At 40.6% G+C, this 24,276-nt stretch overlaps 1 protein-coding gene across 4 annotated transcripts in view; it reads right to left on the bottom strand.

Annotated features, from left to right (window-relative positions):
- LOC144508463 (ankyrin repeat domain-containing protein SOWAHC) overlaps positions 1–24,276 on the bottom strand; it is a 102,628-nt gene that overhangs the window by 40,180 nt on the left and 38,172 nt on the right. For 3 of the 4 annotated variants that reach the window (XM_078236398.1, XM_078236397.1, XM_078236396.1), the window contains one exon: positions 18,825–18,887. In XM_078236398.1, coding sequence (XP_078092524.1) covers positions 18,825–18,887 — 63 coding nt within the window. Of the gene's footprint in view, positions 1–17,229; positions 18,490–18,824; positions 18,888–24,276 lie in introns of those variants that run through there. The other variant, XM_078236399.1, reaches the window with a different exon arrangement.

The raw sequence follows: 24,276 nt of genomic DNA, 5'->3' as shown, positions 1-24,276 counted from the left end.
ATGTGACCAATGGGAACAAGATGCAAGGGTCAGCTGACCAGATTCTCTATCTCATTCCAGTACTCTGTCTCGTCATTGTTTGAGGTCCAACCCACCATGGTGGTGTCGTCAGCAAACTTGAAAATCAAATTGGAGGGGAATTTGGCCGCACAGTCATAGGTATATAAGGAGTATATTAGGGGGCTGAGTACACAGTCTTGTGTTTAAAAAGGAATTGGATTCCCATCTGAACAGAAAGAAATGTGCAAGGTTACAGGAGTGGGATTTGGTACAATGCTCTTTCAGAGATCCAGTGCAGACTCTATAGACCAAATGGCCTCCCTCTGCATTGTGAAGATTCTGTGATCCAACAAAAAAAAAACCTAGTAGTCTTTGTTTAGAGTAACCAAGTAATGACTAGCGTGGAAGACAAAGAAAAAATGTTACTATAGGGTGTACCACTGAGTTTGATATTAATGCACGTTTTAAGAATGAGTGGTTTATTAAACTTGAACGCTGTCAATGCTGACATTGAAAGAAAAATGTGTCTCATTCCCCATGATTCTTCACACCTTGATCAGTGCAAAACTCATTAAAAAATATTTACAAAACAATTATCCTGGAACATTTACCTCCAGTATCCTGTTTGCACGCCCAATTTTGTGCCCAAGTGGAGCTAGGATATATTGCAACTGACCTCAAAGTGGGATTGTAAATCCTGCTGAATCCTGCATTCCATCTGACAATAACATGAAAATCTACATCCTGGTGATAGGGTTGGCAGTTACAAAAATGTCAGTTACATAAACCACACATATGGTTTATGTAACTGACATTTGTTAATAATAGCATTCATGGACTCTTAGTGCTAGTCAACTGACAAAAAGAGTGGCTGGGACAGAGCAGGGACAACCTTGGGGCAGATGAACATCAGTTATAGAGAGATCAAATGGCCAGAGATTAAAGTGGGCTGGGTGAGGGGGGCAGTAGGAGTGGAAGCAAAGTGAACAAGGCAGGGTATTAGCAAGGTGGTGTCAGTTCAGTGGCAAAGGGCAGGCGACCCAAATCCTCGTCAGGGTCAACAGGCATTGTTGAGGGTTTTCAGGGGAAAGATGGGAGCCATTGAGAAACAACTGCACTGGCTCTCATATGTTAGCAATTTACATGAATTAACTAAAGAAAAAAAAACTTACCTGGAAGGAAACAACAGAGTTAGAAGTCTCACAACACCAGGTTAAAGTCCAACAGGTTTATTTGGTAGCAAAAGCCACTAGTTTTCGGAGCGCTGCCCCTTCGTCTGGCGAGTGGGAGTTCTTGCATTAAGTTGTCTTCCTATACACCCTAGCTATGACTGTAACACTACCTTCTTCACTCTCTTGTTTCCTTCTCTATCAACGGTATGCTTTGCCCATTAACTTCATCTAAATCACTGAAGTTTATACGCTGCTTCTGCCTTTCAAGCCCTGCAGAGTCTGGAACAGAGAAATGAGATGTATGCTTTGTGGGAGGATAACTCTTGGGGGGTTTTAGCCCTTTGCCGCCCAACCCCTGGAGAGGATTCAGGAGAGATGTCATTTGTAAGTCAGCTTTCACTTCCTGCAGTTAACTTTTTCTTGTTTTTCTCAGATGATCTGTTCGCTTTCTTATGCTGAAGATTCCAATTCCGGTTATTAAGCTGATCATCCAGACTACCATTATTCACAGCACAGTTGGGCAAGTCCTGAACTTCAATACTTTCCTCAAACAAAGGATCACCACCAGTTGCCATCTTGCTGTGGGGGAAAGAGGGGCTGCTCACCTTGCCGTGGGGGAGGGGGCTGCTCAGTAACGGGAGAGCGCGCTCGAGCCCACGAGGCAGGGTTCTGTTACTGAGCAGCCCCCTCCCCCATGGCAAGATGGCAACTGGTGGTGATCCTTTGTTTGAGGAAAGTATTGAAGTTCAGGACTTGCCCAACTGTGCTGTGAATAATGGTAGTCTGGATGATCAGCTTAATAACCAGGATTGGAATCTTCAACATAAGAAAGCGAACAGATCATCTGAGAAAAACAAGAAAAAATTAACTGCAGGAAGTGAAAGCTGACTTACAAATGACATCTCTCCTGAATCCTCTCCAGGGGTTGGGCGGCGAAGGGCTAAAACCCCCCAAGAGTTATCCTCCCACAAAGCATACGTCTCATTTCTCTGTTCCAGACTCTGCAGGGCTTGAAAGGCAGAAGCAGCGTATAAACTTCAGTGATTTAGATGAAGTTAATGGGCAAAGCATACCGTTGATAGAGATGGAAATGAGAGTGAAGAAGGTAGTGTTACAGTCATAGCTAGGGTGTAGAGGAAGACAACTTAATGCAAGAACTCCCACTCACCTGACGAAGGGGCAACGCTCCGAAAGCTGGTGGCTTTTGCTACCAAATAAACCTGTTGGACTTTAACCTGGTGTTGTGAGACTTCTTACTGTGTTTACCCCAGTCCAACGCCGACATCTCCACATCAGGAAACAACAGCCCAGAGATAGAAGAAAAATCACAGAATCATACAACTCAGGAGGCCATTAGGCTCAATGTCCTTTTGCCAGCAATCCTATTATTTCCACACCTTTGCATTCTATGCCCTGCATATTTTGTTTCATTTTTAAAAGCATATATCAAATTCATTTCTTGAAATAATAATGTAGTAGTTTCCGCCATTCTTTCAGGTAATAGATTCCACATAATAGAATTTGCCTAGGTGACAAAGTTTTGAGGAACAATAGTGCCATGCAGCATCGAAAGATCTGAAGGGCAAACGTAATGGTAAGGGTGCTCAACTTACAGCTTGAAAATAACTTCAAGTGTGGTTGGTAGTGCTGGAAGCCAGGAGTGGCAAACATAACTGTTAGAGCTTGTTACATAACAGGAAGTGCATGCAGATAAGACTTTTTACATACTATAAGTAGTTTATCTCCCACAGGATTGCATAGAATGAGTCAAGATCAAGAGTAGACTTTAGCAGAGGGCAGGGAATAATTACATCAGGGCACACATATGTAATTCAGTTGCTAAGTCATACACTCTGTCCTTATTTTTATATTGGATTACAAATTCACATTTTATTTAGAATGGAAACGGTTTAGCTGAATTTGTCAATGACAACTTGCATTTATAGAGTACCTTCACCACAGATAAATTCCAAGTGCTTCACAGAAGCATAATCAAAAATGGGATGCCAAGCCACAGAAAGCAATATTAGATATGGTGACCAACAGTTTGATTAAAGAAGTGGGGTTTAAAGGAGTATTTTGTTACAAATGCAAGATTTAAGAAGATTATATTTTGACTGTCTCTTTTAATTTGATGTAAAACTGGATGCCCTGGAAAAGGGGAATGGGCTGAAGTTGTACTGGATTCTGCCCAGCAACAGGCAAGGTGGGAACAGAGGAACCAGGTCAAGACCTATTGGAACTAAGTGCCAAGTTTCACACCTGAACAGAGTGGCAGCTGTTTTTGCTTTGGGCAGACTTAAACAACCAGGCAGTTTGATTAAATACATACATTTTAAAATTTGGCAGGAAGCCATTATAAATATATTTCCCCAGCCTCTGTAATAGTTCCCCCACACCTTTGTAATAGTTCATTTAAAATCACATTAGAAGATATAATCTGAAATCAAAAACTACCCAACAGAAAAAAAGACAGACCCTATTTTAAAAGCAGATTAATCTGCCTGTTGTAAATGGAACTACTGTAGAGGACTCAGCAATTGGAAAAAGTAGTTTAAGTGCAGTTTCCAGTTTTTAAATAATAATATGAAGTTGGTCAATGCATGTTATTGAAGAGGAGAGTTATTTGTAGAAACAGAAGCTCAGCAATTATATTCTAAATGAGATATTCAATAATTATATTGCACATTTTATTTACGAAGTAGTACTTAGGATTTAAGACAGAAACAGGCCATTCAGCACAACCATCCATGTCAGTGTTTTTGCTCCACTCAAGTATCCCACCATCTTTGCCACATATTTGTTATGTGGTCATAGTTTCTCCTTATGATTCGCTTCAATCATTCCTTGCAGCGAGTTCAACATTCTCACCACTCTTTGGGTGGGGATGTTTCTTCTGAATGCCCATTGGATTTCCTGGTGACTTTCTTATATTGATTGCCTCTGGTTATGCTCTTCTCGTGATGTGGAGATGCCGGCGTTGGACTGGGGTAAACACAGTAAGAAGTTTAACAACACCAGGTTAAAGTCCAACAGGTTTATTTGGTAGCAAAAACCACACAAGCTTTCGAGGCTCTGAGCCCCTTCTTCAGGTGAGTGGGAATTCTGTTCACAAACAGAACTTATAAAGACACAGACTCAATTTACATGAATAATGGTTGGAATGCGAATACTTACAACTAACCCAGTCTTTAAGAAACAAAACAATGGGAGTGGAGAGAGCATCAAGACAGGCTAAAAAGATGTGTATTGTCTCCAGACAAGACAGCCAGTGAAACTCTGCAGGTCCACGCAACTGTGGGAGTTACAAATAGTGTGACATAAACCCAATATCCCGGTTGAGGCCGTCCTTGTGTGTGCGGAACTTGGCTATCAGTTTCTGCTCAGCGACTCTGCGCTGTCGTGTGTCGCGAAGGCCGCCTTGGAGAACGCTTACCCGAATATCAGAGGCCGAATGCCCGTGACCACTGAAGTGCTCCCCAACAGGAAGAGAACAGTCTTGCCTGGTGATTGTCGAGCGGTGTTCATTCATCCGTTGTCGCAGCGTCTGCATAGTTTCCCCAATGTACCATGCCTCGGGACATCCTTTCTTGCAGCGTATCAGGTAGACAACGTTGGCCGAGTTGCAAGAGTATGTACCGTGTACCTGGTGGATGGTGTTCTCACGCGAGTGGAGACAATACACATCTTTTTAGCCTGTCTTGATGCTCTCTCCACTCCCATTGTTTTGTTTCTTAAAGACTGGATTAGTTGTAAGTATTCGCATTCCAACCATTATTCATGTAAATTGAGTCTGTGTCTTTATAAGTTCTGTTTGTGAACAGAATTCCCACTCACCTGAAGAAGGGGCTCAGAGCCTCGAAAGCTTGTGTGGCTTTTGCTACCAAATAAACCTGTTGGACTTTAACCTGGTGTTGTTAAACTTCTTACTATGCTCTTCTCCACAGAGAAATATTCTCTCCGCTCTATCAAAATCTTTGATAATTAAATGCCATTAAAGTAACCTTGCAGCCTCTTTTTTTTTAAAAAAAAGAGAGACCCAGCCTGTTGCTCCTTTGCTAATACATGCATTTCTGGCATTTTTTTTAAAAAAAAAGCACGGGATGTGGGCATCACTGGCTAGGCCAGCATTAATTGCCCATTTCTAGTTTCTCTCGAGAAGGTGGTGATGACCTGCCTTCTTGAAGTGGTGCAGTCCATATGGCATAGGTATCATCCTTGTAAACCTCTACACTTTCTCCAATGTCTATTTCCTTTATATAATATGGCAACCAGAACTGCACACATTGCCCTTGGGTATGGCCAAAGGTTTGATACCGATTTGGCATAATTTCTTTACTCTTCAATTCTATTGCCCCTCTAGAAATAAAACCTAGTACTTGGTTTGCTTTTCTTGTGGCTTTGCTAACCTGTGGTGCAACTTTCGTGAATGTTGCATTTGTATCCCAAAATCTCTTAGTCCCCTTACCCCAACTAGATTTGCTTCTTCCAAGAAATAAGTGACCTTCATACTACCTTACATTTATGCATGTTGATCAGATGAGACATGATCTCACCGACCCCACCCCCAACCACTGGCTAGCCTCCACCCTCCTTCCCTGATGGCCAGCCCTGATCGCCCTCCCTCACCCACTGATCCTTTTTGCAGAGTGACAGCTGGCCCCCCCACCCCCAATAGGACCCACCCCGTCTTGGCACAGCCTGATGCCCAGTGGGAAGTGACAAGGTGCAGCTTGAGCTGTGCCAGTTTACCCCTTGAGCTGTGCCAGGGTGCCAGGCACCCCCCTTCCAACCTTCTGGGCGGGTCCTCAATGGCCTGTCTTCCCTCCAGCAGGGTCGGGCCGCCCTGTTAGTGGAGAGCAGGAGTAAATCCTGCTGGAGTGAGCCACTCCCAGCGGAGGTTTTTTTAAAAAAAAAAAATCGGCGGGGGGGGGGGGGGGCGGGGGGAGAGACTTCAGTCTTGGGCCCGTTAATCAGATGCAACCGGACCGGACTGCACTCCTCGAGCAGTGCAACGGGCTGGGAGAATTGGCCTCCATGTCTTTTAAACTTCCAATACAAGAATGTGATAACAAATAACCTTCCTTATTTTTAAATTCACAATAAAGAAGTTTGTTGCTGGATTTATTAACTTAGGGCAATCACTAAGAAAACACACTCCTCATATAAACCACACACTGATTACGGGCAGTGCAAAAATGCAAATTCTATCCATGACACCAAGTTCTACTTTCATCCCTCAAAATGTGCTTTTCTCCAATCTATTAACATGGTTTTATATTATAGAATTATATTATGGTTGCTATTGCCCAGAAGTTCCTCTACTTTTCCTTTTCTTATCCACTCTGGGTTATGTCCCATTACTTGACCGGATCTTCTCTGGTTGAGCTTTTCATATATTGACTACAAAGGGGGTCTATACACATTACACAAACTCCATTCCTTTAACACATTTACCTACTTCTTCTGTCCAATTAGTACCTGAAATTACCCGATTATTCATTTATGCTTTTTAATTCAATTCCCTAATTTGTCCAACTATTTCTTTCTCCACCTCCTAACCTGTAGCCTCGACCAATTAGTATGCTTGATCCTTTACTGTCTTTAATCTCTATCATATGGATTCTTTGTCTTGCTGATAATGCCAGTAGAAAAAAGGGACACTGTTATCCCAAAGTATAACTAACTTCACCATCCCAGCTACCCACCCCCCTCTATTTTTCTAAATATATGTTATAACTTGCAATGTTTAATTCCAGGTCCTGATTTTTTTTCTGTAGTCATGTCTCAAATGTGAGATTCCTCCCACATAGGATTGCCTCCAGCTCCCCTGTCTTATAGACAGTGTGCATTGCTGTACAGGCATTTTAATGGGATGTCTTCTCCATTTATGTTTAATCAACTTTTTTGATTCCCATTCTGTAATCAACTTATTTCTTTGCCATCAATATCTTCTTCCCAATTTTTCCTGTCCTGTTTACAATAGGCTGCTTATATTTCTTGTAAATCACTCCTTGCACCCCCCGCCGCCAAAAGGTTCTTCACCTCCTTATTTACCCTTGTCAATGCCACACAGATCCTACCATGGTTCAAGTGGGGCCCATCCCTTCAGCACAGATCCTTCATGTCCCACAACTGGTGCCAGTGTCTCATGAAAAGGAATCCCTCTTTTCCACTCCCAACTTTTAGTCACGTTAACTCAATTCGAACTCGATTGAGTTCTTTGAGGAAGAAGTGACAAAAAAAAATGACCAGGGCAGTGGATGCTGTATATGTGGACTTTAACAAAGCCTTTGATAAGGTTCCCCATGGCAGGCTGATAAAGAAGGTGAAGTTATATGGGAACCGAGGTGAGCTGGTAAGATGGATACAAAACTGGCTTGAGCGTAGAAAGCAGAGAGTAGTAGTAGAAGAGTACTATTTTAACTGGAGGCCTGTGACAGGCGGTGTTCCACAAGGATCAGTGCTGGGGTTTATATAGGAAAATGCAGGTGGTCCAATTAGTAAATTTGCAGATGATACAAAAATTGGGGGAGTAGCGGATAGTGAGGAGGATTGTCAGAGGATACAGCAGGACATAATCGGCTGGAGACCTGGACCGAAAGATGGCAGATGGAATTTAATCTGGAAGAACGTGAGATGATGCGATTTGGAAGATCTACTGCAGAAGGAAAGTATACAGTAAATGCTAGAGCCCTTAGAAATATTAACATACAGAGGGATCTCGGTGCGCAGATCCACAGTTCCCTGGAGGTGGCAACTCAGGTGGACAAGGTGGTCAAGAAGGCATATGGCATGCTGGCCTTCATCGGTCGGAGCATTCGAGTATAGGAATTGGAAAATCATGTTGCAGCTGTGTAAAACTTTGGTCAGGCCGTATTTGGAGTATTGTGCACAATTCTGGTCACCACACTACCGGAAGGATGTTGATGCATTGGAAAGGGTGCAGAAGAGATTTACCAGGATATTGCCTCATTTGGAGGATATGGTCTATGAAGAAAGGTTGAACAAACTTGGATTGTTTTCATGGAGCGTCAGAGGACGAGGGGCGACCTGCTAGAGTTTTACAATATTATGACAGGCTTGGGTATAGTGGATAGTCAGTGTCTTTTTCCCAGGGTCGAAGGGTCAATTACTCAGGGGCATAGAATCCCTACAGTGCAGAAGGGGGCCATTTGGCCTATTGAGCCTACACTGATAACAATCCCACCCAGGCCCAAGCGTAACTCCATGTATTTAACCTACTAATCCCCCTGACACATTAAGGGGCAATTTATCATGGCACATCTATGGAGTTGAAAGTGAGAGGGGAAAGTTTGAGAGATGTAAGGGGCAAGTTTTTCTCTCAGTGGTGAATGCCTGGAACACGATGCCAGAGGAAGTGGTGGAAGCAGATTCTATAACAGTGTTCAAGAGGCATCTGGATAGATACATGAATAGGCAGGGAATAGAGAGATATGGACCACAGAAGCAAGAAAATATTAGATTGGAGGCATATGTTGGTCGGCACAGTCTTGGTGGGCCGAAGGGCCTGTTCCTGTGCTATGCTGTTCTTTGTTCTCCTGATCTATCTGCTCCTATGCCAATTTGCATTGGCTCAGGCAATAATCCAGGGATTAATGACCTGAAGATCTTGCTTTTCAGTTTGGAACCCAACTCTTGATACTATTGCATCAGGAAATGCTCCCGATTTCTACTAATCATCTGTCCCAATATGGACAAAGACAAATAGATCCAACCTCTTTCCGGTTACTGTCCAGTCACTGAGAAATACCACTTTCCTGAGCTCTAGATAAGTAATGCACCCTTTGGGATTCTCATTCTTGGCTGAAGAGGTTGCTATTTATTCCCCTAATTATACAGTCCCCATTACTGTCACATTTCAGTTCTACTCTCCTACCACCCCTGCCGACACAGCCTTTTGCATCATGGTGCATTGGCCTGCATCGTGGCCATCTTCCCTGTGCACTCTTTCTCCTCACTGGTAACATATGCAGCAACTGTAGGACAGGATGAGTGGTTTTGGGACCTCCTTTCCAACCTCTCCTAAATCCTAGCTACCCAGTTTCTCACATTTAAACCCAATTATTTACTTCCTTTGCATTCCTATACCAACATGGTTGCTATCTAACACAGCAAGAAAATTATACTGCTCCACAGTGACACTCAGTGGCTAGATTCTGGAACAAAATCATCTCTTTCATCATTAATTTTCAGGGCACTTTTTAAATTTTGGCAGCTAATATCATGTAAACGTTAACACTGATAATGTTCATTATATCACCAGTGACTGGCATTAACCATTACGGCAGGTAAAAGTTGAAATGTTTCGAATGCATTTTTATACGAAATGGGATAATGATTTTTCAATGCATTGGAAATGGAATTTAGCACTGCCAATGCACCTAACCAGCTTATCTTTGGACTGTGGGAGGAAACTGGAGCACGCAGAGGAAACCCACACAGACACGGGGAGAATGTGCAAACTCCACACAGACAGCGACCCAAGCCGGGAATCGAACCCATATCCCTGGCACAGAGGCAGCAGTGCTAACCACTGTGCCACCATGCCGCCCTGTTATATGCCTTATGAATGTTATATGTCACTCAGCAATTATGGTTAAATATCTCAATTTAAATCATTTGAGACTTTCCTACCTTTATGAACACTTAGAATCACACAACAGAGAACTTCCAATTGTAACATGGAAGCAGTTGAAAGTTAGTATTCACAGTTTTCATTAGATTGGTGGTATACGTAATTTAACTGAAACCAGGATATTATTCATATTGTATCTAAATTGGTGCTTTAGATTACAGCAATCCTTCGTATAGCACTCCTAATTTCTTCCTCAAATGAACGGTGTGCTAAACAAAAAACATGCTAAATGAAAATGTTTACATTAGAAACCTACTGGCTGCCTTGAACCTAGTAAGAAGTCTCACAACACCAGGTTAAAGTCCAACAGGTTTATTTGGTAGCACAAGCCACTAGCTTTCGGAGCGCTCGCTGCTCCTTTGTCAGGTAAGTGGGAATTCTGTTCACAAACCGGGCATATAAAGACACAAACTCAATTTACAAAATACTGATTGGAATGCGAGTCTTTACAGGTAATCAAGTCTTAAAGGTACAGACAATGTGAGTGGAGAGAGGGTTAAGCACAGGTTAAAGAGATGTGTATTGTCTCCAGCCAGGACAGTTAGTGAGATTTTGCAAGCCCAGGCAAGTCGTGGGGCTTACAGATAGTGTGACATGAACCCAAGATCCCGGTTGAGGCCGTCCTCATGTGTGTGGAACTTGGCTATCAGTCTCTGCTCAGCGACTCTGCGTTGTCGTGTGCTGTGAAGGCCGCCTTGGAGAACATGTACCCGAAGATCAGAGGCCGAATGCCCGTGACCGCTGAAGTGTTCCCCAACAGGAAGAGAACACTCCTGCCTGGTGATTGTTGAGCGGTGTTCATTCATCCATTGTCGTAGAGTCTGCATGGTCTCCCCAATGTACCATACCTCGGGACATCCTTTCCTACAGCGTATCAGGTAGACAATATTGGCGAGTTGCAAGAGTATGCACCATGTACCTGGTGGATGATGTTCCCACGTGAGATGATAGCATCCGTATCGATGATCCGGCACGTCTTGCAGAGGTTGCTGTGGCAGGGTTGTGTGGTGTTGTGGTCACTGTTCTCCTGAAGGCTGGGTAGTTTGCTGCGGACAATGGTCTGTTTGAGGTTGTGCAGTTGTTTGAAGGCAAGTAGTGAGGGTGTGGGGATGGCCTTGGTGAGATGTTAATCTCCATCAATGACATGTTGAAGGCTCCGGAGAAGATGTTGTAGCTTCTATGCTCCTGGGAAGTACTGGACGACGAAGGGTACTCTGTCTGCCGTGTCCCGTATGTGTCTTCTGAGGGCGGTGCGGTTTTTCACTGTGACGCATCGGAACTGTCGATCGATGAGTCGAGCGCCATATCCTGTTCTTATGAGGGCATCTTTCAGCGTCTGGAGGTGTCTGTTGCGATCCTCCTCATCTGAGTAGATCCTGTGTATACGGAGGGCTTGTCCGTAGGGGATGGCTTCTTTAATGTGTTTAGGGTGGAAGCTGGAGAAGTGGAGCATCGTGAGGTTATCCGTGGGCTTGCGGTACAGAGAAGTGCTGAGGTGACCATCCTTAATGGAGATGCGTGTGTTCAAGAATGCAACCGATTCCGGTGAGTCTGATGGTGGGATGGAACTTGTTGATGTCATCATATAGTTGTTTCAGTGATTGGTCACCATGAGTCCAAAGGAAGAAAATGTCATCGATGTATCTAGTGTATAGCATTGGTTGAAGGTCCTGTACGGTGAAGAGGTCTTGTTCGAACCTGTGCATGAAGATGTTGGCATATTGAGGTGCAAATTTGGTCCCCATGGCTGTTCAGTGTGTCTGGAAGAAGAACTGGTTGTTGAAGGTGAAGACATTGTGGTCCAGGATGAAGCGGATGAGTTGTAAAATTGCATCTGGAGACCGGCAGTTGTCGGCGTGGAGTACTGAGGCAGTTGCAGCAATGCCCTAGTCGTGGAGGATGCTGGTGTAAAGTGCCGAGACATCCATTGTGACAAGGAGTGCTCCTGGTTCAACTGCTCCATGTGTGCGGAGTTTCTGTAGAACGTCCGTAGTGTCGCAACAAAAGCTGGGAGTTCTTTGTACAATGGGTTTCAGGATGCCCTCGACGTAGTCGGAGAGGTTCGCGCACAGGATCCCATTGCCCGATACGATGGGACGGCCGGGTGTGTTTGCCTTGTGCATCTTCGGGAGGCAGTAGAGATCTCCAACGCGGGGAGTACGTGGGATGAGAGCACGGGGGGTGCTCTGAAGGTCCGGATCAAAGGTCTTGATCAGTCTGTTGAGTTGACGGGTGTTCTCTTTGGTTGGATCTGCGGGTAACTGTCTCTAGTGTTCCTCGTTGTTCAGTTGTCAGTACACTTCTTTGAAATAATCCGTTCTGTTCTGTGTCTGCTGGTTTGATGACAATGTTGCGGTTGGTCTTGAGAGTGTGATTGGCATTGCAATGTGCTTGGGTGATGTTCGGGACTGTCTTGAGAGTGCGGCTGATGAATCTGGTGTCGATGCACCTCTTCACGGCTTGGACATACATGTCAAGCCGAGGGCAGTGGCCTTCCGGAGGAGTCCAATTCGACTCTTTCCTCTTCGGTTGCTGCACTGCAGATGTGTGTGTTGGCTGTTCCAGTTCATTGGCTGTCTCATTGTTGGCCTCTTGGGGTTTGTAGAAGAACTCCCGCAGCCTCATTCGCCTGATGAATTCCTCTGTGTCTGCTGTGAGACTGATGGGGTCTATTTTGGTGGTGGGGCAGAAATTGAGCCCTCGGCTGAGAACTTCGATTTCATCTGGTTAAAGTGTGTAGTCCGACAAGTTGACAATGGATTTCCCTGCAGTGGTACTGTTTTCTACTGTGGTACCGGGGGAGGCTTGGTTCCTGCTGGTGGTAATGCAGAGTTTCTCAAGTTTCTTGTTCATGTGTGCATGTAGATGGCGTAGTTCCTTTGTCTCGTCTGCTTGGCAGAGTTTCGCAGCTGGTCTGCGTCCTGAGCACAAGTTGAGAATATGGACTCTATCTTGATTTCCAGAATGCAGCGTTTGCTGTAGAGCTGGTGTATGAGGTGGTTGAGGAGTGTGAGAGAGGTGCGACAGCAAAGTCTCTCAGTGTAGTCTGTGTTATTGGTTGACCTGAGTGGGTTCGTGATCTGTGGTCCTTTTGGTGCCTTGTCTGCTTTCTTGCATCTTTGCCTTGAACCTAACCAATCCAAAAATCCTCTTGTAAACTCTTACCACTCAACTCTAGCTCTCCGCTTCCTGCCTTCAACTCACCACTTCCCATCCTGACCCTCTTACTCATCGCTATCCTCTCTCTCAGCTTACTGCTTCCTGCCAGCATCCCTGCCTCCCCTACCACTCTCAGCCCCTCTCACTCTCTCTCCAAACTTCACTCTAAGAGCTCAGGAAATGGGAGGGCTGGGAAGGGAGTGGGAAGAGCAGCGAGCAGGAGGAAAGTGGCAAGCTGAAGGGTCAAGTAGGGCAGCGACGATTTGTTTCTAAAAGACTAAGCAATATTTGCGCTAAAATGACAATGGAGGCAAGTACAATTTGGGAAACATTCCTATTTTAGAAACAAAAACACACTATTAGAATAGAGGATACTTGTACAAACAATGGAATTTCTTTACAAAATTTTCATCTAACAGTAGATATGATATTGGAATGATATTTAGAGCATTAATAGCTGTAGTATAATCTTAGGACATAATCCACTGCAACAGCAAAGTTGATGTTTATCTTTGTCATACATCCCCAAACTGGTCTTGCACATTTAAAACTCTCTTACAATAAATTACCAATTTTAGTTCCTGCCCCGCTGAATGTTTTGTCAATAAAGTTATATTTTTTCTGCTGTTGCAGTTCATATTTTGCAGCTGTGAACTGCTTCCACTCCAAGTCTCATCAAATTGTGCTACAATACTAATACCAAGTCACAAAAAGTCAGCACTGGAAGGGGGATTAAAGTTAACTGCATTACCTTTCTAGTCACCATGTTGCAGCATTTTAACATAGTGAAGAATCGTACAAGCAGACTTAAATCTGTCAGTTATTTTAATATTTCATCTCAATTATAATAAAAATGCAAAGCAGTGTGGCTTGATTTAAAAGTAACCTGAAAGGATAATGCCAGATATAAAAAATAGATCTTTGGCAGTATCCCAGTCAGATTTAGCATGTGTCTGTCTGATGGATGATTACATAGCATTATTACTGACAGAGTTAAAGTATTAAGGATAGTTTTTGATGTGCACAGTAATAGGATCTAATTTGCTGATCATTTTCTGCAATCACAGTTGCTTTAATGTCACCACTTTAGTGTAATTACTTGTTGGAATAATACACTATGGACATCCATAAAGCAGCTTTATGCATTCCCAGAATAAAATTCACTTAGTATCAAGGGATTACACTACTACTTACTCACGGCATCCCATTCAATGAAGAGTGACCCAAGGCTAATAAAAACAGGTCTTGGCAGACTGTTAAACTGCGCTTCTGCTTTCATGATAAATGATCTTTCAACAACTGCAACAATTCGGAATTGGCATTATATTTACTGTTGGAAATGTACTTCAGAATTGATGACCTTTACTAAATCAATGCATACACAATATCTTGCTATAGTTCAAGTACCCAAACAATGTGTGAATTATGTTAAAATTCAGTGTGACACTATAATGTCGCTTTAAGCATACTTACTTCAATAGTACATAGTTTGTCTGTCATTTTTGTTCACTCTTGTAAACAACCCAAGATGTCTATCACATTTCCACAAAAGATGCCTTCAAAAGTTCCTCAACCATTCCCTCTTAAGTGCTCTCAGATGTCTGCAATGTTGCATCCATTACTTATACAAGCGACATGTTTATAAAGGAGCTCTATAGACTGGACAATATTGCACAGTGAAAACCTCTGTGGGCTTACATTGTGAATAAATGAGGTCACAATTATAAATCAGTGAGTGTGAAGATCAAGAGGCATGGATCACATTAACTCAAAGCAAAAATACACATATTCATACACAGATCATAACTTTTGAGATGATACATGGGGAAAACGAGTTTGAGCTCAAAGTTTCATGTGTAGCAAATTCCTACACCTAGCTATGTTGAAGGAGATACCAGATAATTTCTGAAAGGGTAACAGGGAAGAGAGAAAAGCAAACCATGGAAGGAAAATTACTGTGAGCCTGTCTCCCCCTCCCCCCCCCCCCCCCCCTTTTTCTATGACTGGCACAAGCCACTTATCACTTGCTCAGGTGGAATGAGGGGCAGAAAAAACTGATAGCACATTGAATAGTTAACTGATAGTTTCAGGGGATTTTTTAAACTATTAGATGAGGGAGTAAACTAATATCAATCTTTTCCAATGACGTTGAGGTTGGAACATTATTCAAGGGGTCCAAGATTGTAGACATCACCAGATGTAGTAAAGTGGTCCATGATGCTAGCTAGACAATCTGGAACGTTAGACTAATTAATGTGCAATGAGAAGTATGTAGGTTCAGCAAAAATTAGCCTGACGCCTTGGTTTGATAGAAACAAGGTTATGAATTATGTATTAAATAACAACGTAACACATTGGAAAAAAGAATGGGAACTTTTGGGGTTAACAAGTGGTGAAAATAACAAATTAAATAATGGAATATATAGCTATGTATGTGACGTATTAGGACAAAGGAGATGAGGTTACAGATTCATAGAATTATATAACAAAGAAGGGGCATGTGCTGATTAGTCCCACCCTTGTTCTATCCCCAATAGATTATGGATTGACAGAACTTGAAGGTGTTTACATAATTTGATGCAAATGGGTTATTTCCATTAAGGCTAATGAGTGGATCTGTGCAACACTGATATTTTTCAATGTTTTGCCAATCTATTAAGATTCTTATTTGAGGAAAGCAGGTACGAAATTCCCGACTGCATCAAACCTTCACCTCAATTAAGTTGCATATGGCTGTGCAGGTGCAACTAAATTGTCTATTATTCAAAGCAGCTCACTGAATGATTCATTGAACAAGATATCTGCATTTCAGTTTTGAGCGAGTGAAGAATAACTTAATAATACATCCCGACCGAAGTAACAAATACCTTGGGAGCAATTTTAGACCCGCCTATAAATGTTGCAATACTGGCGCAGCAGATGGCCTGAAGCTGACACAAAGTTAGGAACAACTTTCAGGTTTGCTCAAATGTTGCTCGCAAGCACAGGCACCAAAAGGTGCCCCAATGCAATTTGTATGTGGGAAGGCAGTTGAGGAAAAAATGATACTAAAGAGAACCAAGCTGCTGTCAGCAGGAGGAGCACTCCTGCTCTTCTCAACCCCTCACAAAATTCTCCCAAAGCTATTTTTGGACTGTATCCTGAATAGCCACCAACATTCCCCTCATGAGCAGTTGATTCAGCAATTGGGCGAACCTACTTGTACGTGAAAATTGCAAACATGGGGGAGAAATGGAGAACAAGTATAATTACAACTTGAGTTTTTTTAAAACCACAAAGACAGACTTACAAAAAAAAACTCCACTCTGCTTCTACACAATCAATCAATCAAGTTACCAATCAACTTGCCTTTTCCAATCACCTTGTAAAGCTGTTACTCTATCAATACAAAACTTAAAAATTTAGTTTTAGCTAGAAATCCTGAAAACAGGACAATTATTTCATGGTGTATTCTGCTGCTCAATTAGAGGTGCAATCAACTTGGCCTGTGCCTTTAAGAGAGCCTACGCTGAGTAAAATTAGAGGCTAATTGTAAAGATATTAACGATTATGGAGTCAAGGCATATGGATAGATTTAAGATATCAATCAGCAATGATCCAACTGAATGGCAGAATAAACTCAAACTGCTGAATAGCTTCTCCTGTTCTTTTTCTGAGTTAAGTTAGAATTTTAAAACTGTTTTGGAGGGAAGGGTGGACCGGAGAAAGAACTAGAAGAAAATCAAGAGGACACTGGGTGAATCAGAAAAGACAGGCAAGAGAAAAAAAAAGTTATGAATAAATCCAACAAGGAATTCAGGAGAAACCTCCTTACCGAGAGAGTGGTTAGAATGTGGAAGTCATGACTACATGGAGTTGCTAAGATTAATAGCACAGGTACATTTGAAGGAAGGCTAGATAAGCACGAGAAGAAAGGAAGAAAGGGATAAGCTGAGAAGGCTTGTGTGAAGCTGAACTGTTGGATTGAATGGTCTGCTTCTTTCTGCAATTTCTATGTAACTGTTGCCAAGCAAAAATGTCTCAAAAGGAATATACAACAAGGCCCATAATTGAACAAGATTCCCTCGTTCGAGTGGCTAGTAGATGGAGTGCAGTATACCAACATTATGTAATGTTTGGAACAAATATAGCTTGAAAATTCAGGATTTACATTACTGAAAACAGTTCTCGACAAAGTAATTGCTCTACAAACAATATCAAATCCTTGCTGTAATGAAGTGATTGCTGAATATTACTTTTGCCTTTTATTGGTAGAAAATAAATATTGAATTATGACTTAGTTGAGAAAGCCAAAATTCTGCATAATAGACCAACTTTGGAAACACAATGATCATTGTAAACTTGTTTGCTAAGACAGCGTTGTTCAATGTGACTAAAATATCAATAACTGGAATGATCTTGCCAATTTGCAGGTTAACAAAACAGAAGTGAGCACAATGACATGATTACATTACCAACTACACTTGGCATCACAGACTGGGCCAGAATTTGCTGTCAAAATAATGGTGAGGCTAATGGTGTTCACTGTTATTTATGAGTAAATATAACAAGAACTTCAAACGAAGGAACAGGTGAATGGTAAATTGCAAACATCCAAAAGATGGTGTCTGAGGTGCACCGATCTGTCATTAATTTGGCAAAACAGCATCGTGTTATTTGCCTCACCATTGATAAGTAGTGAATGTCATGATGTTGCTATATTTTTATGATATGAAATAAACCTGTCACAGGTACAAATAATTACAAGCACCTTTTAGCAGCATTGCAAGTGTTAATGACTGCCATTCAACCTCTCTGGTACTAAAAATGAACCATTTTATTTGTTAAGCCTCATTCCTTCAAGTTGATTTTTTTTTTAAGGATGGTGCTAATGTTTAAGGATGTCAAATTTTAAGAAGTATATCAATCTTCCTTTCTGTTCTTTTTCCTGTCTCAATAAAATCTTCATTTCATTTTATTCCTTTTACTTAATCAATTTGATATTAAATTCACCTCCTTTAATTCAACTTCCTTCCGAGTCCCTCTGCTGTTTATTGCTCAATCTTTAAATCTCATTTATCAAGGAGATAACGTTGTTATTTGTCAGTGTTCACCCAGGACCCTGTTTCTCTTATGGTGATGCTACTAATTTGTATGGACAAATTCCAATAGATGTTGTTCAATGTCCTGCTGCAGCAAAATCTGCCTCACTATTTTCTCTTTGTTTTATCAAAAATAAAGAGAGAACTAGGCAACAATGTGGTGGAAACGCTGATTGATTCAGCTCCCCAATAGCAGCATGGGAAGCACAGAGGTGCATTTATTCACGAAGAAATCTGGGAGTAATTCTTCCATTTACATTTCATAATTTAAGCAACAACTTGGTTACTTCTTTTCATCTGTTAAAAATCTCACTGGTGACTAGTGAGCAATCCCTCATTTATTTGTGGCCAGACAGCATCATTTATTGCTTGAGTGCTGTGCTGTGATCTGCAGTTTCTAATTCGTCATCCGAAAGTTCTAGAAACACAGTAACAAAAGCAAATGGATTCTTCTGTACTTCTGCTGTTTTACAAGCAGGCAGTGGAAAACTGCTTATGCAAGCTTTACATAAAACTTCTTTGCTTAAAAGAAATGTATTTTTATAAACAATATATTCAGTTCTACGAAATGGGCAACCTTTACTTCTTTCAGACAATTTAATCTGGAACAGCTTTGCTGCACAACTCCATCAAAATAATATTTTACAAATTTGAGGATTTGGATCAGAAAACAAGGAGGCTGTGACTAACTCTGAAAATGTACAATTAAACAGAATTGATAAGAATTCTCATTATAAATCCATCAATACTCACAGCAACAGATGGCGACCCCATACTTCCACTACCATCTTCAAATCCATTTTGCTCAGAGTCATCCTTTAAGAAATACAAAATATCAATGTGTTGGTCCTCACTGGCAATACATTAAAGTGTATATTATTCATTTTACAACGTAAACTTTTCTCTTTTTTTAAAAAGGGAATGGAGACGCTGATGTTTAAGGCATGAAAAATAGAGATGTTGATGTTTAGAAGGGTGGGCAGGATGGAAGAGGGGAGGGTCAGTTGGCTAGATGAAAGTGCGATGCAGAATGATGCCAATGGCACCGGTTCAATTCTTGTAACGGCTCATGTTCATGGAGGCCTGCCTCCTTGCCTTACGCTTCCTGAGCAGTGCTCCTCATTTTTAAATAACTAATTTTATCTCACTGATGAGCAGAGATGCCTCTGGTCCTTTGTGGACTATGATTAATTACTAATCAGAGGGATTTGGGTGTACTTGTACAAGGAATGATGAAAGTTAGTATGCTTTTCAACAAACAATTAGGAAGACAAATGTCATACCAGTTGTCATTATGAAAGAATAGAACAAGAACAAGGGAGTCTTTCTGCTTTGGGGTGACCACACATGAAGTATTATGCACAGTTCTGCTCTCCATATTTAAGCACATACTTGCCTTGGAGGCAGTATAGCAAAGGTAGACTAGACTGGTTCCTGGATTGAGAAGCTAATCTTATGATAGTCTGTGAAAATGGACCCATACTCTGGAGTATAGGAGGTGAATACAGAACATGGTAGTGGTCTCAGGATAAAGGACTCATTATTTATGATTGAGATGAGGAGAAATTTCTTCTCAATGGTTATGAATCTTTGGAATTCTCTTCTCCAGAGGGTTGTGAATGCTTCATTCTTGAATATATTTAAGGTATGTTTTTGGTCTCTCAGGGAACTTTTGGATTTGGGGAATGGGCAAGGAAGTAGGGTTGAAGTAAAAGATCAGTCATGATCATAAAGGAGGGCAGGTTTGACAGCCCATATGGCCTACTCATGCTCCTAATGCTACTAACACACAGTAACCCAGCTCAAAACCAGCAGTTTTGCCAGGTATGTTGGACTCCTTCAGTAGAAAGTTGCTAATGTGAAATGTTTTTGTGATAATTTGTTGATACCATTCACTCCAACTGACCAGTGTTAACTCTGTTGGCAAATTTACTATTAACATGCTGGCATAGTGCAGGAGATTTTGTCAGCTTCAAACTGGTTTCCAAGAACAGACATGAGTTTGGTCCCTCTTGCACAAGCTCAACCATTTAATTATAGCCCAGGGCTGATATAAACTGAGTGCAAAGGAAGACTGTACTCGGAACTGAAATGTCGGCTTGAATGGGGTAGTGGTTCAATGCTAGCAAAACAAAATTTTAATCAACCTAAAGAGATAAAGGAGCATTAAAAAAATGGATGCAAGCTACTTTTCAACTTTTTGTACAATACTCTTCTTTTGCCTTTTTAATTGGCTTGGCACCATAGTAAAAAATTCTACTTTGATTTATTCTCAAAGTTCATATCAAGTGTATTATTTATCACTGTTCAAAGTGAATTGATGTACAATTGTTCATATAAAAACACAATCAAGCAACCATATTAAACTTAGTTTAATAAAAATATTGAAAATAAAAGCAACCCATATGGTCATTCAAATCGAAGACAAACCAAAAATGTTACTTATGATACTGCATTTTGTTTGTAGATTTAAATCATATTGGAAGGAACCATCAAGTTCCACTCCTACTTTGAAATTAAAATAAGCATAGCGAAAGGCTTAAAACATTGATGACAATTATGCAGGATCAACAGGATAACATTCAGAGTTAATAATTTATGGAAATTAAATCACAAAATGGTAACAGCTACAAAATGGTTTCCATTTGTAAACTACTGATATCAATGCCTGTTCTAGTTTTTGTAAAGAATGTTAATTCTAACTTTATTTTTCTATTGTTGATGAGAATAACTATTGCATGTTTACAAAAAGGCTATGGACTAAGGTACCTGATGAAATGGACCGAATTTTGAGAATAGACATTTAACAATATTAAGGTCAGAAATTAGAACACAAAAAATTAAATCAATTAAGATTTGACACTCGTATTCCTCGTGGTTCCATAGGTGCCTGCAATCTTCCAATATGTTCAAAAAAGTGCCTGCCAGCTGTTCAACTGTGGGGACACTTTTTGCTAACCGCTCAAAGGAAAGAGAATTTAAAATATTGTAAGGTAAACTGGTATTTGGAATGTGTACCTTTTTTGAAAACAACTTTCATGTCCATTACGGAAATTAAAATCACTGACTTACCAATGAAATAAAGGGAACTTGGTGTTTTCTTTGTGAAGCAAGGTCAAAAATAATGTGTTTGTTACGATTTATATTGTTCAAATATTATTCCAGTAATATGCTTTTCACATTATATTTAACAAGCCTGAAAGCAGTATGGTTATGAATAACTATAATTTCAGATTCAACTTTATTTTATTGGAAAATTCTTCGATGCAATCAATATTTTTGCAGTTAAAACTGCAATGGAAGAAGTGTTACAAAATACTATGAACTTGCAGGATTTTCTTAACTCGGTTAAATTTGTTCATGAATCAGCATTTATCATTGTATGTAAAATAAAATTGGAAAAATATCAGGAACTATCACTTTAGTGAAAATCTACAGTACAGGAAAAAGTAAAACAGATCAAATGAGACTAAGAATTTACCCAATCCTATTATTTACTTGTATTAAGCCTTGGGACATGTTTTCTACATTCATGGTGCTACATAGATACAAGTTGTTGTGGTAGATGTTCCTAATTTTGTTGCATTAATCATTTCCAGAGAGGAAATGTAAACATGACAATGATCAGATTAGTTGGCACATTCTTCACATAGACTTAGGTGTTCACCATATGTAGTTCAGATCAACCATTATACAAGAGTTACAATTCGTTTTCAGAAGTGAAAGGAAAATAGGTATCACAGCTGTCACTACCCATTACTTGAATGATATTTTTAAATTTAAATGAAAAATAAATCTCTTCACCTTGTGATTTTATTTTTAAATTGACAAATGAAAGTAATCTCTTTAAGGTATTTACAGTATAGTACATAAACTCCACTAAAATAGCACCACATAATAATTACAAGTGCTAGATTCATTTGTTACCTTCACAGCCAAAGTACACATGCAATAATAATCAGTAGTTACTTTAATATGTCCACTGGGAAACTTACTACCGCACTAGGAGGCTATAGTGGAGGCTCCATGGTTGTATTTGACAGACCTCCTCTATTAATCTTTGGAATAAATCTTCCATGGACAAATGCAACTACTGCAGTACATGTAGATCAGCAGTTCAATTACCATTATGGGGCATAAGACAGGGACACCTAAATGCTATTTTCAAACGTAGTGATAAAAATATTGAGAGTTTTTATAGCTCCAGACTTGGTCATTTCAATAAAAACATAAATCCCTGGAAAAAAGCTCAGTTGGTTGAGCAGCACTTGGAGAAAGAGAGTTAACATGTTAGATCGGTCTTTCAGTATCCAGAGTATTTCTAGCATTTTCTCTTTGTTATTTTAGATTTGCATCCTTAGTATTTTGCTTTTAACTACTACAAAGTTCTTCTGGCTTGTCTGTTTCCTCCATAGTTGCTGACTGGCCTGCTAATTGTCTCCAATATTTTCTGATCTAAAAACATAACATAATAGGAGCAGGAGGATACCATTAAGTTTTTAAAGTTTATTTATTTGTTAGTGTCACAAGTAGGCTTACATTAATAACACTGTAATGAAGTTATTGTGAAAATGCCCTAGTCACCACACTCCGGCACCTGTTTGGGTACACTGAGGGAGCATTTAGCATGGCCAATACAGCTAATGAGCACATCTTTTGGACTGTGGAAGGAAACCGGAGCACTCGGAGGAAACCCACGCAGACACAGGGAGAATGTGCAAACTCCACAAAGAATTGAACCCGGGTCTCTGGCACTGTGAGGCAGCAGTGCTAACCACTGTGCCGCCCTAACCTGCTTCACCAATCAATTTGATCATGACTGATCTTGGGCTTCAAATCCACTTTCCAGCCCACACCCCATATCCCTCAATTCTGAGAGATCAATAATCTGTCTATCCCGTCCTTAAATATAATGGCACATTCAGTCTGGGATAGAGGATTCCAAAGATTCAAAATCCTTTGAGTGATGAAACTTCTCATCTTGGTCCTAAATGATCAGCCCCTTATGCTGAAACCTTGTCCTTAAACTGTGACCCCTTGTTCTGGATTCCCCAGTGAGGAGAAATAAAATCTCTCAGTATCTACTCCATCAAGCACCTTAATAATCTTTAATGTTTCCATAAGCTTACCTTTCATTCTTCTAAGGTACTAATGTTTACTTTAGCTACTCGTTACTGGCAAAAGTTTTTATAATCCAATTACATATTCCTGGCTCCTTTACCCTCAATTTATTTTACCATTTCATCAATTTCTTGGTGGTTCTTTGCTGGATTTCAAAATATTCCCATTCCTCAGATTTACTACTGTTATTTGCAACATTACAAGTCTTTTCTTTAAATCCAGTACAATCTTTACTTGTTTAGTAAGCCACAATTGGTCTTGCTGAGCCTTTGTATTTCAATTGAATCTATTGTTGTGTTGAATATTTTGAATTGGTTCTTTAAATATTTCCCACTGTTTATGTGGCCATACTTTTTAGGTCATTTACCCAATAAACCCAAACCAGTTCTCCCCATATACCTATATAATTGGCTTTAAGTTTAAGATTCTGTTTTGCGATTGGATTATGTTCCATTATTTCGCAGTGGATCTTTTAATTTGATATTCTGATACACTATTACCGTTAAACTTTGTCCTTTCCTGTCCCATTCAGCTTGTCCTCAACCACATTGATATACTTTTCTGCTGCCTCAGCTTTTATCTTTGGAATTCTAAATCTCCCTTCACCCGAACCCTCATCTACCTCTTAGTTTAAAGGCAGTTTTTTGTTTCAAATTTCCAGAATTTGCAGTTTTCTGCTTTTTGGTTAAAAGCAGAATTCACTCTTACAGCTTGTGACATCTGAATCCATCAACCATGCAATGGCCTTGAAAAACTCAGTTTTACTTAAAACATTACAAAAATGTAATGTTCTCATTTCTTTGTAAAGTACTTTTTCTGTAACATGCATTTAAATGAGATGGTTAAAAAACCCTCATCTGCATAATAGCACAACATATAAGAGGGTGCAAGAAGTGAAATTAATATAATTTTCCTCAAAGTGGCCAATAATCATTTGAAAGCCATGGTCTGTTAGCAGACCAAGTTAGAAGCCTTGAAGAAGTTATATGGATACGTAATGTTAACTCAGTTTCTCTCTTCACAGATGTTGCCAGAGCTGCTGAGGTTTTGCAGCATTTCCTGTTGTTAATTTCAGATTTCCAGC

This window comes from Mustelus asterias, chromosome 20 (genome assembly GCF_964213995.1).
Source record: "Mustelus asterias chromosome 20, sMusAst1.hap1.1, whole genome shotgun sequence".
Lineage (NCBI taxonomy): Eukaryota > Metazoa > Chordata > Chondrichthyes > Carcharhiniformes > Triakidae > Mustelus > Mustelus asterias.
The sequence above is the reverse complement of the archived record's forward strand: the minus strand, read 5'-3'. Positions and strand labels throughout refer to the sequence as shown.